Source organism: Hippoglossus hippoglossus, chromosome 18 (genome assembly GCF_009819705.1).
Source record: "Hippoglossus hippoglossus isolate fHipHip1 chromosome 18, fHipHip1.pri, whole genome shotgun sequence".
NCBI lineage: Eukaryota > Metazoa > Chordata > Actinopteri > Pleuronectiformes > Pleuronectidae > Hippoglossus > Hippoglossus hippoglossus.
The window spans coordinates 10,753,552-10,766,781 of NC_047168.1; the positions used below are offsets into that span (position 1 = coordinate 10,753,552).

The 13,230-nt window shown below is 43.5% G+C and overlaps 3 protein-coding genes across 5 annotated transcripts; 1 reads left to right on the forward strand and 2 right to left on the reverse strand.

Moving 5' to 3' along the window:
• Positions 1 to 722: 722 nt before the first annotated feature.
• Positions 723 to 4,624, reverse strand: LOC117752043. Its single transcript, XM_034569166.1, has 3 exons — positions 4,122 to 4,624; positions 3,953 to 4,023; positions 723 to 3,351 (listed from the first exon to the last, which is right to left on the reverse strand). The coding sequence occupies exons 1-3, from the start codon at positions 4,148 to 4,150 to the stop codon at positions 851 to 853; spliced, it is 2,601 nt and encodes an 866-aa protein (XP_034425057.1). The 5' UTR covers positions 4,151 to 4,624; the 3' UTR covers positions 723 to 850.
• Positions 4,625 to 4,898: 274 nt separating this feature from the next.
• Positions 4,899 to 6,198, reverse strand: si:ch73-335l21.4 (RING finger protein 227). Its single transcript, XM_034569237.1, has 2 exons — positions 5,696 to 6,198; positions 4,899 to 5,310 (listed from the first exon to the last, which is right to left on the reverse strand). Exons 1-2 carry the CDS (start codon positions 6,150 to 6,152, stop codon positions 5,252 to 5,254), a joined length of 516 nt encoding a protein of 171 aa, XP_034425128.1. The 5' UTR covers positions 6,153 to 6,198; the 3' UTR covers positions 4,899 to 5,251.
• Positions 6,199 to 8,976: 2,778 nt separating this feature from the next.
• On the forward strand, positions 8,977 to 13,230 carry si:ch73-335l21.2. 3 transcript variants are annotated; one of them, XR_004611979.1, is made up of 3 exons: positions 11,793 to 12,700; positions 12,769 to 12,872; positions 12,908 to 13,230. XR_004611979.1 is itself a non-coding variant. In XM_034569234.1 (2 exons), the coding sequence occupies exon 2, from the start codon at positions 12,072 to 12,074 to the stop codon at positions 12,711 to 12,713; it is 642 nt and encodes a 213-aa protein (XP_034425125.1). In that variant the 5' UTR covers positions 8,977 to 9,857; positions 11,978 to 12,071; the 3' UTR covers positions 12,714 to 12,865. The 3 variants fall into 3 exon arrangements, 1 of the variants encoding a protein (XP_034425125.1); XR_004611980.1 differs by having other exon boundaries at positions 12,769 to 12,868; positions 12,904 to 13,230; XM_034569234.1 differs by lacking the exon at positions 12,908 to 13,230 and adding an exon at positions 8,977 to 9,857 and having other exon boundaries at positions 11,978 to 12,865.

A 13,230-nucleotide genomic window follows, 5' to 3' on the forward strand; every position in this document is an offset into this window, starting at 1 on the left:
ACGACCTTGCTTCAGTTCCCTCTTCATACTTGACTTCACATTATGCAAATCATTTGCAGAATGAGGCAGAACTTCAAGGCTCGGAAAACCCCATACCCCCCCCCCCCCCCCCCCCCCCCCCCAGTGTTGTCACATTATTCCCAGCATCCTCTTGTCATGTTTTTCCTTCTTCTCGAGTGGGTTTTACTTCAATGAATGAACAGAGGCTCGGGTAAATATCAGGAAAGTGTCTAAAAAGCTGTTTCATTTATTTTCACATATAGTAGATTCTCTGGCGATCGATTGGACGACAGAACTGCAGCTAAAAATACATTTATTTCATCATTAAATAACCTCACATTGAAAATCCTGCAGCCTTATTTTGATGAACTTTGTTAGAAAATGCCTCAGTACTCAGATTAAAGTTTATCTAGCAAATATGTATTCTCTATACTGCCCACTTGTGGTCAACCTACAAAAAAAGCAAACTTGAAATTGAATACTCGTCTCTACTTTATTATTTATATTTGCTGCATCAAATATTAGATTTAGGTGTGGAGACATATGTTTTTTAATCTTTTTTCTGCTTTTGTATGTATTTTATTCTATGTAGTTGTGTTGTATTTTATCTGGACCCTGAGCCTGAATAATTCCATATCATTTATTATATAAAATAGCCTGAAAATGACTTATTTCATCATTTTGCATTATCCTCAAGAGTAATTGTGAAGCCAAGAACATAATCTCAATGACATTTCCAGCTTTTATTTGAACTGTCGATCACATTTCAACACTTTTCCATCATTTCTCAGGTCGGGACAGTTTCATTGACTTGAATGAGATGTTCCCCGTCGCTGTTCGTAGATAATCTCTAGTCAAACTCTAACAAATCTTCACTGAGGCTCTGACTCTGTGGGCGGTCAGCAGACAAAACATCAAACACATCAAAGGCCCCGCTTCCACTTCCTTCGTTATCCAGAAAAGCATCTAATGTTTGCATTCCACCTTCAAACGCTCGGCTTTGAAACCCCGGTGTCTTTTCCTTAATTCTGCTGAAATCTTCCACCTCATCTTTGGCACCTCCGCTCGTGTTCTTCCCGCTCTGCACTCTGTCGTCAGAGGTCCAGGAACTCAGGCCTTCCTCCGGCCTGGTCTCACCTCCGAATGAGACGATTCCAAGAATATATAATATAATATCATAGAACGTGAGGGCTTTGACCTTGGCAGGGAGCTTGGGCAGCCTGACGATGGCTATGTCCACAGTATCGTTGGCGGGAAAAGAAGATCCGCTGAGCTTTTGGCTCTCGTCGGGTTTTGCTCGCACACGTTTCCCGATCACCATTCTGCTGGGGCTTCTGTAGAACTGCCTCGCCCTCGTCGCAACAGGTTTGGTTTTGTCATGCGTTCTGGGCTCTGTTGTTGGGCTGGATTCAAGGTGGAGGCCTGATCGGAGGTGAGATGAGGAAACTATGCTAGTTGGTGGTGCCGCAGTTGTGTAATTCCAGTGTACCCTTCCAACTCTGCCTTGAAGGGACTGAAACCCCATAAAAGTGTAGATGCTGTGTTTCTTTTTGTATTTGTCTGGTGTAAATCTGCTGTGCTCGTATTTACGTTTGATATCTTTGCTGCTCTGTTCTTTTTGCCTTTGTGTTGATATACTGTTGCTCTCTGCCTCCAAATCACCTGTATCATTCTTCCATGTGTTAACCCTGCTGCTTTTGTGTCGCCAGGTCTGCGAGCTCACAATTTCTACACCTCGCCAGCTCATGGCAGGCCTGTCTGGTTCTCTAACTGGAGGTTTGGCTCCCTCAAGTGGTCGAGCGGTAAAACCAGACATTACTTTGCTTGTGACCTGTGTGGGATCTGGGTTCTTGTCCGGACTGGCGTCACTTTCAGGCAGCAGAGGTTGGACGTCTTTAAGACCTGATGTAAACGGGCTTGGAGGAGAAACGGCTTGGATTCGACCTGAGGACAAAGAGGGATATTTATTATACACCTTTCCTTTGTCGAAGCTGTATCGCCCAGAGTTGGACCTCAGATTTTTAAACCCTCTCAGGCCATAGATGCTTTTTGTGGATCTATTTGGTTCGTAACCATGTGCAGACCCTCTTGCAGTTAACACCGAGCTTCCTGCAGGATACTTCTCTCTGCTTGTGGCATAGTTATCCTGGGAAGCAGCGAAAGGAACCGGGATAAACTTCTCCAGAGTCCTGTCATTGCCTGAGGTGGGTTGCAGAGAGGGTTGAGCAGGAGGATACGTGATGGAGACGGGTTGATATTTCCTAAAACTGTGGCTCTGAGCCCTGTCCTGAGCCACGTTCTTGTCTAGATGCAGCGGATTGGCATTATCTTCCTCTTTCGGATCGTTTCTGCGTAACTTTACAAAATTCGAAGCAAATCTGCCGTGAACTTGAGCGTCGTAGTCCCTCTGCTTCTGTGGCATCGTTGCCATGGCTTGTTGCTCATCACCTGTTACCATAGATGAGGCCTGGGAGTCCTTGAAGAGATACGACTGCACCATTTTGGGTCTTGACGTATCGCCGCTGGTCATCGAGTTCAGCCGCAGGGAGAAATCTGTGACGGACGGCAGCTGGGCCACTTTTTCTGTCCTGGGGTTGCTTCTAAAAGCAGATGTGTCCAAGGTGTTGCCGGCTGACGGTGCACGAGAGGCGGTTTGACTTGCAGGGCCGAAAAATTTACTTAGTTGAATCCCGTTGGATGTGCTCTGCACTCCGACCGCAGACAGCTCATTCGTCTCTTTATAGCCGCCGCGATGGCCTCTCGGAGTTGACAGTGAATTACTCCAATATATACCGGGCTGTGACACCCAAGATATTTCCTCGTTTCCGGGAACTTTTACTTCATTGTAAGACTTCGGAGCATCTTTTGAATGCCAAATTAGATTTTGAGATGATACTCTAACAATTGATGGGTTTGAGTTATACGAATTTCCACTTTGCGTTTCTTTCTGAGAGAGCGGTTGGTAATGTAATCTGGATTGTGGCCTCTCTGCGCTCTGTCCTCTCTGCTCAGGGTGACTGATGAAACCCTCGCTCGCCGGCCTCACTCCACCTGAGCCGTGACCCCTCTGCGCTCTGATTATTCCTCCTCGGCTCTGTTGTCTCCGGTCCGGGCTGTTTGGATTGTAACTAAAGAAGCCTCCTGTATACCACGGAGGGTTTGATTGATGGTTGGCGATTGATAGAGCTTCTCCAGATTTCCTGCTCATCTCAGTTCCACTACTAGTTCCAGTTTCAGGTGACAGCCGACCAGTGGAGAGGGGATGGTGTTGGTCGTTTGAGGGAAAAAGTGAGCTCAGGATGTTTTGCCTCACTCCACTATTTGCTTGTGATGATATGGGACTGGCTGAGGCTGAAAAAGAATAGGGGAAATATGATATAATCTTTCATTCCTTATATTTGTGGCATCACTTATAGACTATACAAGAAAAATCTGGTTTAAAGTGTTAGTCTTTGCAGTTACTTCACTTTATCACAAATTATCTTATATTTAGCACCACAATGTGATATTTTATCCTCATTTTATACACTAAATTTACAACACCAGGAAATACAATTCCTTTACAATAAGTTGCTATTATTTTACTACAAACCAACACACACACACACACACACACAATATATATATATATATATATATATATATGCTATAGGGGAAGGCCCTGGATCATCAAGCTTTTACTTTAGTGCTTCCACTATCTTATATATTTTCTTTTACAAAAAAAGGTAAATATGACAAACTTCACAAATATTTATTTACAAATTTTGCAAATAAATGTGACTAAAATGGAGCTAAATATTGTGAACAGTTGCTTTTGCTTGCCCCATATAAGTATGTATATATATATATATATATATATATATGAAACTCATAAGTTTGCCCGGTTAAAGGCCTGTGAAACTGCTGACTCTGTGGTTTTGGCCTTGGCAGATACCGGCCTGTTGACTCTCACCTCTTGCAGCATCCGAACACACGATAAACAACATGACGGCTGCACAGAGCGACAGTGAAGAAGACACATGTCTGCGGAGAGAAAGAAGACAGAGAGGGGTATCGCTGTAATGCAGGCGAATCCCACAGTTTCCACTTTTATGATTACATGCGTAAAATGTGATGTTTACCTTGAGCGAGGGGCAAGATTTCCGGACATGGTTGACACTTCCTCCCGGGTTTTATATGACCCTCAACAGATGTTAATATTAGTCACAGAAGTATTGTGGATCCATGTGTTTTACTCGTCAAACAAAGGAGGTGTTGAGGAGCTCTGCTGCTCTGCTGCTGGTTGAGTCTGATTGGAGGCAACGCTGGTCACCTGGTCTCTGGTTACCCACTTCCTGGAGCTGTCTGTGAAGGTTAGTTTTCCTGTTTCAGCCCCTTTAATGTAGAAATATGCATCCATCTATACTGCTTCTTTTTAACCCTTAGGAGTGATTTTGCCTTTATATATCATTTTACAAAAAGGTCGAACTAGCTTTTGTTTGGTATCTTCTTTTTCTGTACAACATTGCCTGTATGGCCAGTCAATTAATTTATCATTTTGACGTAGTATATCAGAATATTGGACCCAAACATACATACAAGACACATCGTGTGATCTGATCACGTGATTGCTGACTCCGGTGGGTTCACGGGGGGGGGGGGGCTGGAGCCAGAAGACTTCATAGTTTCTTTAAATCTTTGAGATCCTTTCCTCTGCATGTATTTTAAGTTTTCTTTCAATAGGAGGATCGTTTCGACATCTGACGTGAATTTCTCTAGAATCTAATTTTAATCAGAGCCGAGCATTATGCAATCTTCTTTTCATCATACATTTGCATGCACAGAATAATTCTAGTCTAGACTTGAGTGATGCAGACGCTGACTCACCCACCACTCAGCATGAAGGCACAGAAAACGTCAAAATTTTAACAAGAGCTCATTTATTTTTCCTTAAATATATATATATATATATATATATAAAGAATATGAAATAAATACATTTATGAAAACAATAAATATCACATACATTTGTGGGCCACTTTGGTCAATCACAGTTTTCCATTTTCTATCCTATTTGAGTGCAACATCTACAAAGTTGTCAACAATTCAACAGGCAGTCAGAACGCTGAAATCATCTTGTCCATGTGTCTTGGCAGCCATCATCATCATCATCATCTTCATCATCATCAGTCCATGTTGGCAGGGAGAACATTGCATAGTAAATACAGTAGGCTATCACATTGTATCCAGGGTATGTGAGGCTGTGGCCTGTTCAGAACATGTAGCAGGACATCATGGCGAGATTCCTCAAGTCATCGCTGGTCATACAGTCTGGAAGAAGGGAGGACACGTGTTAGACACAGATTTAGTCAAAAATATGTCACAGCCTGTAATAAACACAGAAACCTTTACTTGTGTTCTTTAAAGTCACCAAACCCTGTTCAAAAAGTACCCATTTTCAGGGGCGGGTCTAGGGTCCCAGTTGAAATCTGATTGGCCCCTGAAGTGCCCCTGTCTTGTCAGTAGTATTTATTTTTTTTATAAACTGGGCCCCTCTGTGTAAATTGTAGGCCCCTTTATGGCCCCTGATTTATAAATATAGATCCGCCACTGCTCATCATAACTTAACATCCCTTCCTGATGTCAATAGTAATAATAATAATAATATAATCTTGTAAAACTATTTGAACCATGAACTAATGCAGTGTGTACTCACTTTGTCCACCGCCCTGCTGTAAGCTCTTCCCGCTTATCACCTTCCAAACTTTCTTCAAGGACCGCCGGACCTTCCCGCCTCTGGAGCCCGCGGAAGAGTCGCTCTCCTCGGCTTGAGTCTCCTGGAGCGTCGCCCCCTCGTCTTCGTCCTGGTCCGGAGCCTCCTCCGGGTCCTCCTCTTCCTCTTGATCGAGCACCTCCGCCTCCATCAGCCGAGCCAGGACACTCTCATCCACCCGGAGCTCCGATCGGATCCTCCCCTCGCAAGGGATGGAGGTGGTTTGTCGGCACAGCGGGCAGAGGATCGCGGTGTCCGCCCCCGGGCTTCCCTCGCCGGGTCGGGACAGAGCCAGGAGGCAGCCCTCGCAGAAGGTGTGACGGCAGCGGAGCTCCCGGGGACACCGGCGACCGGCGTTGTAGGTCCGGTAACAGATCCCGCATTCGATGTGTGAGTACATGATGCTGAGCGGTGGTGTCTGGTTCAGTGGGTTGAATGAATGAGTGAGTGAGTGAGCGGCACATATTTATACCTCAGAGGACACGTGTGGGAGGGACTGGGTTTGAATATGGGCCAGAAAGTCTGAGTGAGTCACCAGGCAACACACACACACACACACAAACACACACACACACACACACACACACACACACACACACACACACACACACACACACACACACACACACACACACACACACACACACACACACACACACACACACACACACACAGAAACTGTACTGCCCTATTCAGCTTGTTTACTTTACTATTTTTTTTACTTTTACTTCACTGACACAAAGTAGACCACGTACCCTTATTCGTATATCATTGTTTTCTTTCAGGAACAGTAATACATTCTCTCAGTGTGTAGATTATTGATGAAATTATAGTGAAATTATACGATGTCCCTTTTTGCATGGGATCCCCTGAAGTCCTAAAATTCATCGTGGACCTCCTGACCAAAAGCCTTATACCTTAACCATGACCAATTCATGCCTACTAACCTTCTAACCTTAACCTTAACCACTAACCCTGAATCTAATTCTGACGCTAACCCTAAACATTATTCTGACTCTGACATAAACCTATTCTAACCTTAACATGAACCTAATTCTAACCCTAACATGAACCTAATTCTAACCCTGACATGAACCTAATTCTAACCCTGACATGAACCTAATTCTAACCCTGACATGAACCTAATTCTAACCCTAACATGAACCTAATTCTAACCCTAACATGAACCTAATTCTAACCCTAACATGAACCTAATTCTAACCCTAACATAAGCCTAATTCTAGCCTGATTCCTAAACTGAAGTCTTAACCCTCAAACAACACTTTGTGTGTGAGAACCAACCAAAATGTCTTCACAACGATTGTTATGAATTACAATTGGCCATCACAACTGCAGAAAGAAAAGTACACACATCCACACACACACACACACACACACACACACACACACACACACACACACACACACACACACACACACACACACACACACACACACACACACACACACACAGAGATACAAACAAAAACCCACATCCACATGTGTATCTCCACAGTCGGACATTAAACACATCATGTTGTTTGAATTTCTGAATCATTCATTCACCCACACACGATCCAATAACCACCCTGATAATGATAACACATGAGCAGGTAGAAGAGGAAGCAGGACATTAAACAAGGTCTATTGAGGAAGTTTATTTTTAAATGAAGTTCAGTAAAAGTGTTTGAGGAATCCCCAGCCAGGCAGTCCCTTCTTAAGATTCCTGCACTGTATTGCACTTTGTCAGCCGTCATTGCCCTCCCTGACATGTGAGGGTGTGTCAGGCATGACGTCGTGTCAGCTCCTCCCTCGCCATGGTAATCCCCAAACAACCTCTCCCTGCTGCTGGCAGTTGTTCAACCTGAACTCCTTTCATGGTGATTTCCGCTGAAATCTTGGCTCCCCCTCTCACTCTGTCTGTCTGTCTGTCTGTCTGTCTGTCTGTCTCTCTCTCTGTGTGTGTGTGTGTGTGTGTGTTTATTTTCTTTTGTTTTAGACCTTCCCGGCTTTTGTTTGATTCTATTGCTTACTGTAAGTGTGTTAGGTTATACAAAAAACGGCTTTTCAACCAGAGTCAAGGTTAATTATATTTAAGTGAGGAGAACATTACGGGAAAGAAAAATATCAACAGTTCCAGTAACATCTCCAATAAATTGATTTAGCCTCTAGCAGTGTCTTGTTTGTGTGATTTCTTTGAGGATGAATGTTGTGTTGTTATTCTTTTAGTTTCTGAAGGATGTTTGTTTTCTTCGTGACGTAGTGAAACCTTGTTTTAGTTTGGAGCGATATTGAATTTCGAACATGTCTCAACATGTCACAATAGGCCAATCAAAGATATAAATACAATGCGTGATGGCTGAATTCCATGTAGCTGCTTCAGTTGTTCCTGCCGGCTCACTGTCACACTGCCATGGTTTCTACTGGAACACGTAAATAGAACAGAGTTGTGTTTTATTATTATTATTTACACCTGATTTTCCTACTACAAGTCCAAACAGCAGTGTCCTGTGAAAACCATGTATCCAGATAGTCATGTATCCACAAACTGTACGGTACTATGTGCTGACAGTTATAATAAACGTTTCCTGTCCAAAACAGAATGACACATCTGGAGAAAAGGTGTTTTCCGTTCAGACAGATGGAAAATGGAATCCTCATTTATTCACAGGAAATAACAACATACTCTTCAGTTGTGACGATGATGTTGTGAACTCTAAATCCACTATGTCTGTTGTTAATTGTGACTCCTGACTGGATAGACGTGACAGAGAAGAAATCAGACCATCATGTGAGGATCAGTTCTGGAACATGTCGTGAGAATTTGAGCAGCTCTTATAATGTCCTCTGCTGAAATAATTACGAGTCATTTCCCCTCAGTTAGGAATGTTCCTAACACAACCATGGTCTCTCGAGGAGGAATCCTACTGACATAGACGACCCCCTAACTTTTCTTCAAAACAAAGCTTCTGTAATTCCCCGACATTTCATCTAGCGCCTTCATCTGGTCAAAATTTTCAACACTCCTTAGCCAAATTAACGTTATTGTTATAAGACTGCACTCTTGTCTTTTGTAGATAAAACATGAGATTTAAATGTTTTACGTGGTGAGTGTAAAACCTTCTCATTCTAATTCTTTTCATAAACTTGTTGTGAAAGCTGAGGAATCTGTCACACAACATGAGACTTAAAGTAACCTCAGGGGAACAGCATTCCTTCTTTCAAGTATCCCATTAAATCGATAAGAAACTGGCAGGGAGAGTAAAATGAACACCCCTGAGTTTGATTACTTTCGGTCTGATAGTGAGTAACAAATAATTACAGCGAAAATAGAAGCTTGGGTGTTCAACAAGCCTGAACAGGCCGAACTGGGGACAAGTAAATCATTCAGAGTGCCAGACACATGCACGTATTCAGGCTGTGACTCGTGTGATGTTATTTATCTGTCAATAATTCATCTATTTACACTTGAGAGGAACATTCACTCTGTTCTGAACAGCCCCCCTGGACACACACACACTGTGCTGTCCTGTTCTGTCCCCGCAGCTTATTTACCTTTACCAGTTTTTCCGGACATGCCCTAGAATTTAAAAAATGTGACCACTTTAGTTTGTTAAATTACCATTTTCCACATCATTAACTTGACTTGAAACATAGAAAAATATTAATAATTGCACCCTAATCCAGGTTTTGCTATTTCAAAGACCCAACATGCTGACAACGAGGAAGCATAATAACGTATGGCGCACGTAGAGTAAGATTTGCCAGAGCCTGTCATTTTCTGTCTTGTGTGTCCTGGTTACGCTCAGATCACCAAGGGTTTAATTATCGCTCAGCAAACCGCAGAGAGAGGCCTCATGGGAGGCCAGACGGGGATGAGTAAAATCAGGTGAGACGGAGTGAAAACAGGAGGATACAAGCGAGCCAGGTTTAGGCACGTAGCTGCGGAGTATTAAGGCAGAAATTTGAGCGGCTAATTTGCTCACAAAGACGGAGAGGGAGGACGACTCCCTGCCAGGAAGAGATCTGCACCAACATGTGAAGAAGAAGTGTGAGAGGAAGTGGGCATCAAAGTGCTCTGATCAAAGGAGTGTGTGAGTGGAGGGTAAGTGCGTCTCTTATCTGCTTCTCAGTGTGTAATAATGGAGCGCTGCCATACTCTGTCTGTACACTGTGATTGAAACTGGAGGCCGACACAGAGACAAGACACAAGAGGGCTCAGTTATTTACACAAAGCAAACATCCAGAACTGGTGCCAGAGTTGTTGTTTTTTTCAAAGCTTGTGTCTAATTAGATATTTAATGTTTTTCTTTCAGTGAAACCAAATCCTTATTGTTGCTGTATTAAACCACCTTTTTAGCTCTGATTACATAACTATTGTTTTTACTTCTGAAAGAAAAGGTTTCAGGCAAACGTGTTGCCACGGACGAATCCAAAGGAGACCCCGTCTGCTCAGCAACAATCCCCGATGAGGCAGCATGGGTTTCCTTATGGTCCCGTGTGAGCAACAGATAAAAATGTGTTCATATAACCCAAAAAAATCCAATGATGTTTTTAAGTCATATTAAACAAACTTTCAAATATGGCTTCTGTGCCAAGTGAAAATATGAATCGGCATCAGATCAGACTGCATAACTCACAGAAACTGTTATTTCGTGAAATACGCTCATTTGTTTTCCTGCTAAAAGTTGGACGATGACATCAACCACTGTCCCCTTTGTCCCTTCATCTGTTCCTAGGAAATATGAAACGTTAAGTGGTCTCCTCCGCTTAAGCTCAACATTTCATCGAGCCAACTATCGACCCCGACTCCCTCTCTCAATTTATGTAACTCACCATTTCCTCATTTGTTCCCAACAGACAGGAGTCAGAACTCCTCTGGCCACCAGGGGGCTTTGTCATCGAACACAAACACCCATCTCTTTGGGACATTTCCTGAAACGAGTGACACTCTTTTTTTTCTTGGGAGGGACAAGTCTCAAAGCTTGATACTACTCTCATGTCTCTCTATCCGATAAAAAACCTAGCTCAGCCACTTAGCTTAGCTTAGCATGAAGGCTATAAAACAGCGAGCTAATAAAATCCACCCACAGAAAACTGCAACCTATTTTCCACTTTTGATTTTTCATATTTCGTTGAATATTGTCCTCCCATGAAAAACAAACACATCACTTGTTTTCATCAATTGCCCCCAAGCAAAATTAGATTTTGTTTGATAGCATTCTGGAATTCTGCCTCTTTTCTGCCGGGAAGAACGGAGGAAAGAATGAGTCACATAGAGTGGCAACAAACAGGGGGAGGGAGTTGGGGTCGATAGTTGGGTCATGGATATTATGGGAAAACATTTTTAGTTTCATATTTCCGAGCAGCAGACAATGTTGTTTTTTAGTAAACTACATCAACCCTACTTCCTCCATGTTATCAGATGAGACGTAAGCAAAACTGAAAGGTAAAAGTGTGTGTCCATTAGTTTTTTCTTAAAGATGGTTTCTGTCTTTTAAGGTAGTTCTTATTAAACTGATGTATGTCCATGTGTGATGTATGTTTTGTCAGTCTGTTATTACAGTTATCAGATCAAAAAAAAGTTTTATATGTATTTTTGTATTTTTATTTGGCATATTTGACTAGATGCTAGACATAAAGAGAGACACAGGACTGTAAATCTGGATATTTCAATAAATGTGGAACTGATCCTTTAACTAAACATTTATTTGACCCTCACTCTCACGTTTTGGCTGCTTGGTTTGGCTGTTAATTCATTTGAATGCGTCTGGGGCCTGTCAGAGTTGTGTCATCTCCTCGGTGAGTCACCGGTGTAAAACAGATCTAAACGCTCAGAAACACATGCTGAAAGTCTGAGTGCAGGGACGTATTACTTCCCTCAACAGTTCCTCTGCTGCTTCGATTGTTTTTGTATTTCCCAACTTCCTGGACTGTCTCTGATTGTGACGTGCAGGCCAGCACACACTACACGGAGCAAGGGGGACAGTGCGTCTGGGGGGGGGGGGGGGGGGGGGGTTTGCTGGTGGGGTTGATGGTTGGAGTGGTTAACTGGATGATTGCTATGACTCACACGCTGTGGAATCTGTTAATAAAACGTAGAAGGAACACATAAGGATCCCTGGGGGAGCAGATGCTGGTGTTTGTAAACGCCACGTGAGCTTCTGGAGGTTTCTCACTCTCACAGACTCAAAGTTGATCTTGAAGTTGTTTTTCTCTTTACAGATTTTTCCCTCATCCATTAAATATTCATCTACAACTTTCATCTTGCCATCACTGAGCTCCCCCGAAGCTGACTCCGCTCACCCTCGCTTCCACCATGACAGGGGATGTTGTCCCAGTATCCCAGCAGGCCGGCCCAGCTGCTGCATCTGCACCCACCCCTGGGGAGCCCATGGATGTGGAGTGTCCCATCTGCTACCAGGAGTACAACCAGTACAACAAATGTCCCCGCATGCTGGAGTGCCACCACGTATTTTGCACCGAGTGCCTCCAGAGGATCCAGCTCAGCCGTTTCGAGCCACCGGACCCCCGCATCCCACCAGCCGTCCCCTGCCCCTTGTGCCGCCACCTCACCCCTCTAGAATCCGGGGATCCCCTCTCCTTACCCTCCAACTCTCGCATCCTGGCCAGGCTGCCCCCCTTGGCCTTCCGCATGCCTGTGACCATGGCGACCCGCCTGGCCACGGTCACCCAGAGAGTGGTGGTCTCCCTGGAGGGCGAGAACAGGGACACCCGCTTCATCATCCTACCCACTGTGAGCCTGCGGGTGCAGCAGATGCACCCGGACAGGCCGTACGGCACGGCACCAGGCCTGGTGGGCGAGGACGAGGTCATAGAGCAGAGCAAGAAGACCCTGTTCTGTGTGCAGCTGCTGGCTGTCATCTTCTGGGTGCTGTTTGTCTTCACCTGCGTGGTCGGGGTGGTGTTTGGGCCACATTTCTTAAACAAGAAACTTTAATATAGGAAATACAAGTTATCTCCTTTTTGTAGCAGACGGACTTCTTGATATAAAGTTGTGATTAACTCTACTGGAAGACACTGTGAAAAACACATGTTCAAGTTTGAAATGGGAAATTATTGAGCTCATAAAAGAAAATTTGCTTTTCAGTTATATTTTTATGAATATATTTTTCACCTCTGTCTTTGCTGTTCACTCTTTATGAGGCCAAATCACCATTTTTACTCGTCCCTAATCACGGCCCCAAATATATGTAGCTCTTTGGTGAAAATTAGACTGATGAAGAGTGTCCTCTAGTGGTTTATATGGAAATAGATAAACTAAGCTCACACAAATAATAATCAATGATATTTAATATTTTGTCAAATGTTCTTCTCACTGATGTTTATTATTTATTGTCAATCTCAATGTTGTTTGCACTTTGTCCCTGTTTGATGATGTTATTAGAGTCCACAGCTGATGATTGTACCATTACTGAATAAAATAGAAATGGCTTACGTAGCACATTTGAACTGTG

Excerpts from the sequence above, each read along its gene's own strand:
- LOC117752043 (XM_034569166.1), bottom strand. The coding sequence starts at position 4,150 with ATGTCCGGAAATCTTGCCCCTCGCTCAAG. Across the intron at positions 4,024-4,121 it reads AATCTTGCCCCTCGCTCAAG|ACATGTGTCTTCTTCACTGT; the intron begins GTAAACATCACA and ends TTCTCTCCGCAG. Across the intron at positions 3,352-3,952 it reads GTGTTCGGATGCTGCAAGAG|CCTCAGCCAGTCCCATATCA; the intron begins GTGAGAGTCAAC and ends ATTCTTTTTCAG.
- si:ch73-335l21.4 (XM_034569237.1), bottom strand. The coding sequence starts at position 6,152 with ATGTACTCACACATCGAATGCGGGATCTGTTACCGGACCTACAACGCC. Across the intron at positions 5,311-5,695 it reads ACAGCAGGGCGGTGGACAAA|ACTGTATGACCAGCGATGAC; the intron begins GTGAGTACACAC and ends CCCTTCTTCCAG.
- si:ch73-335l21.2 (XM_034569234.1), top strand. The coding sequence starts at position 12,072 with ATGACAGGGGATGTTGTCCCAGTATCCCAGCAGGCCGGCCCAGCTGCT.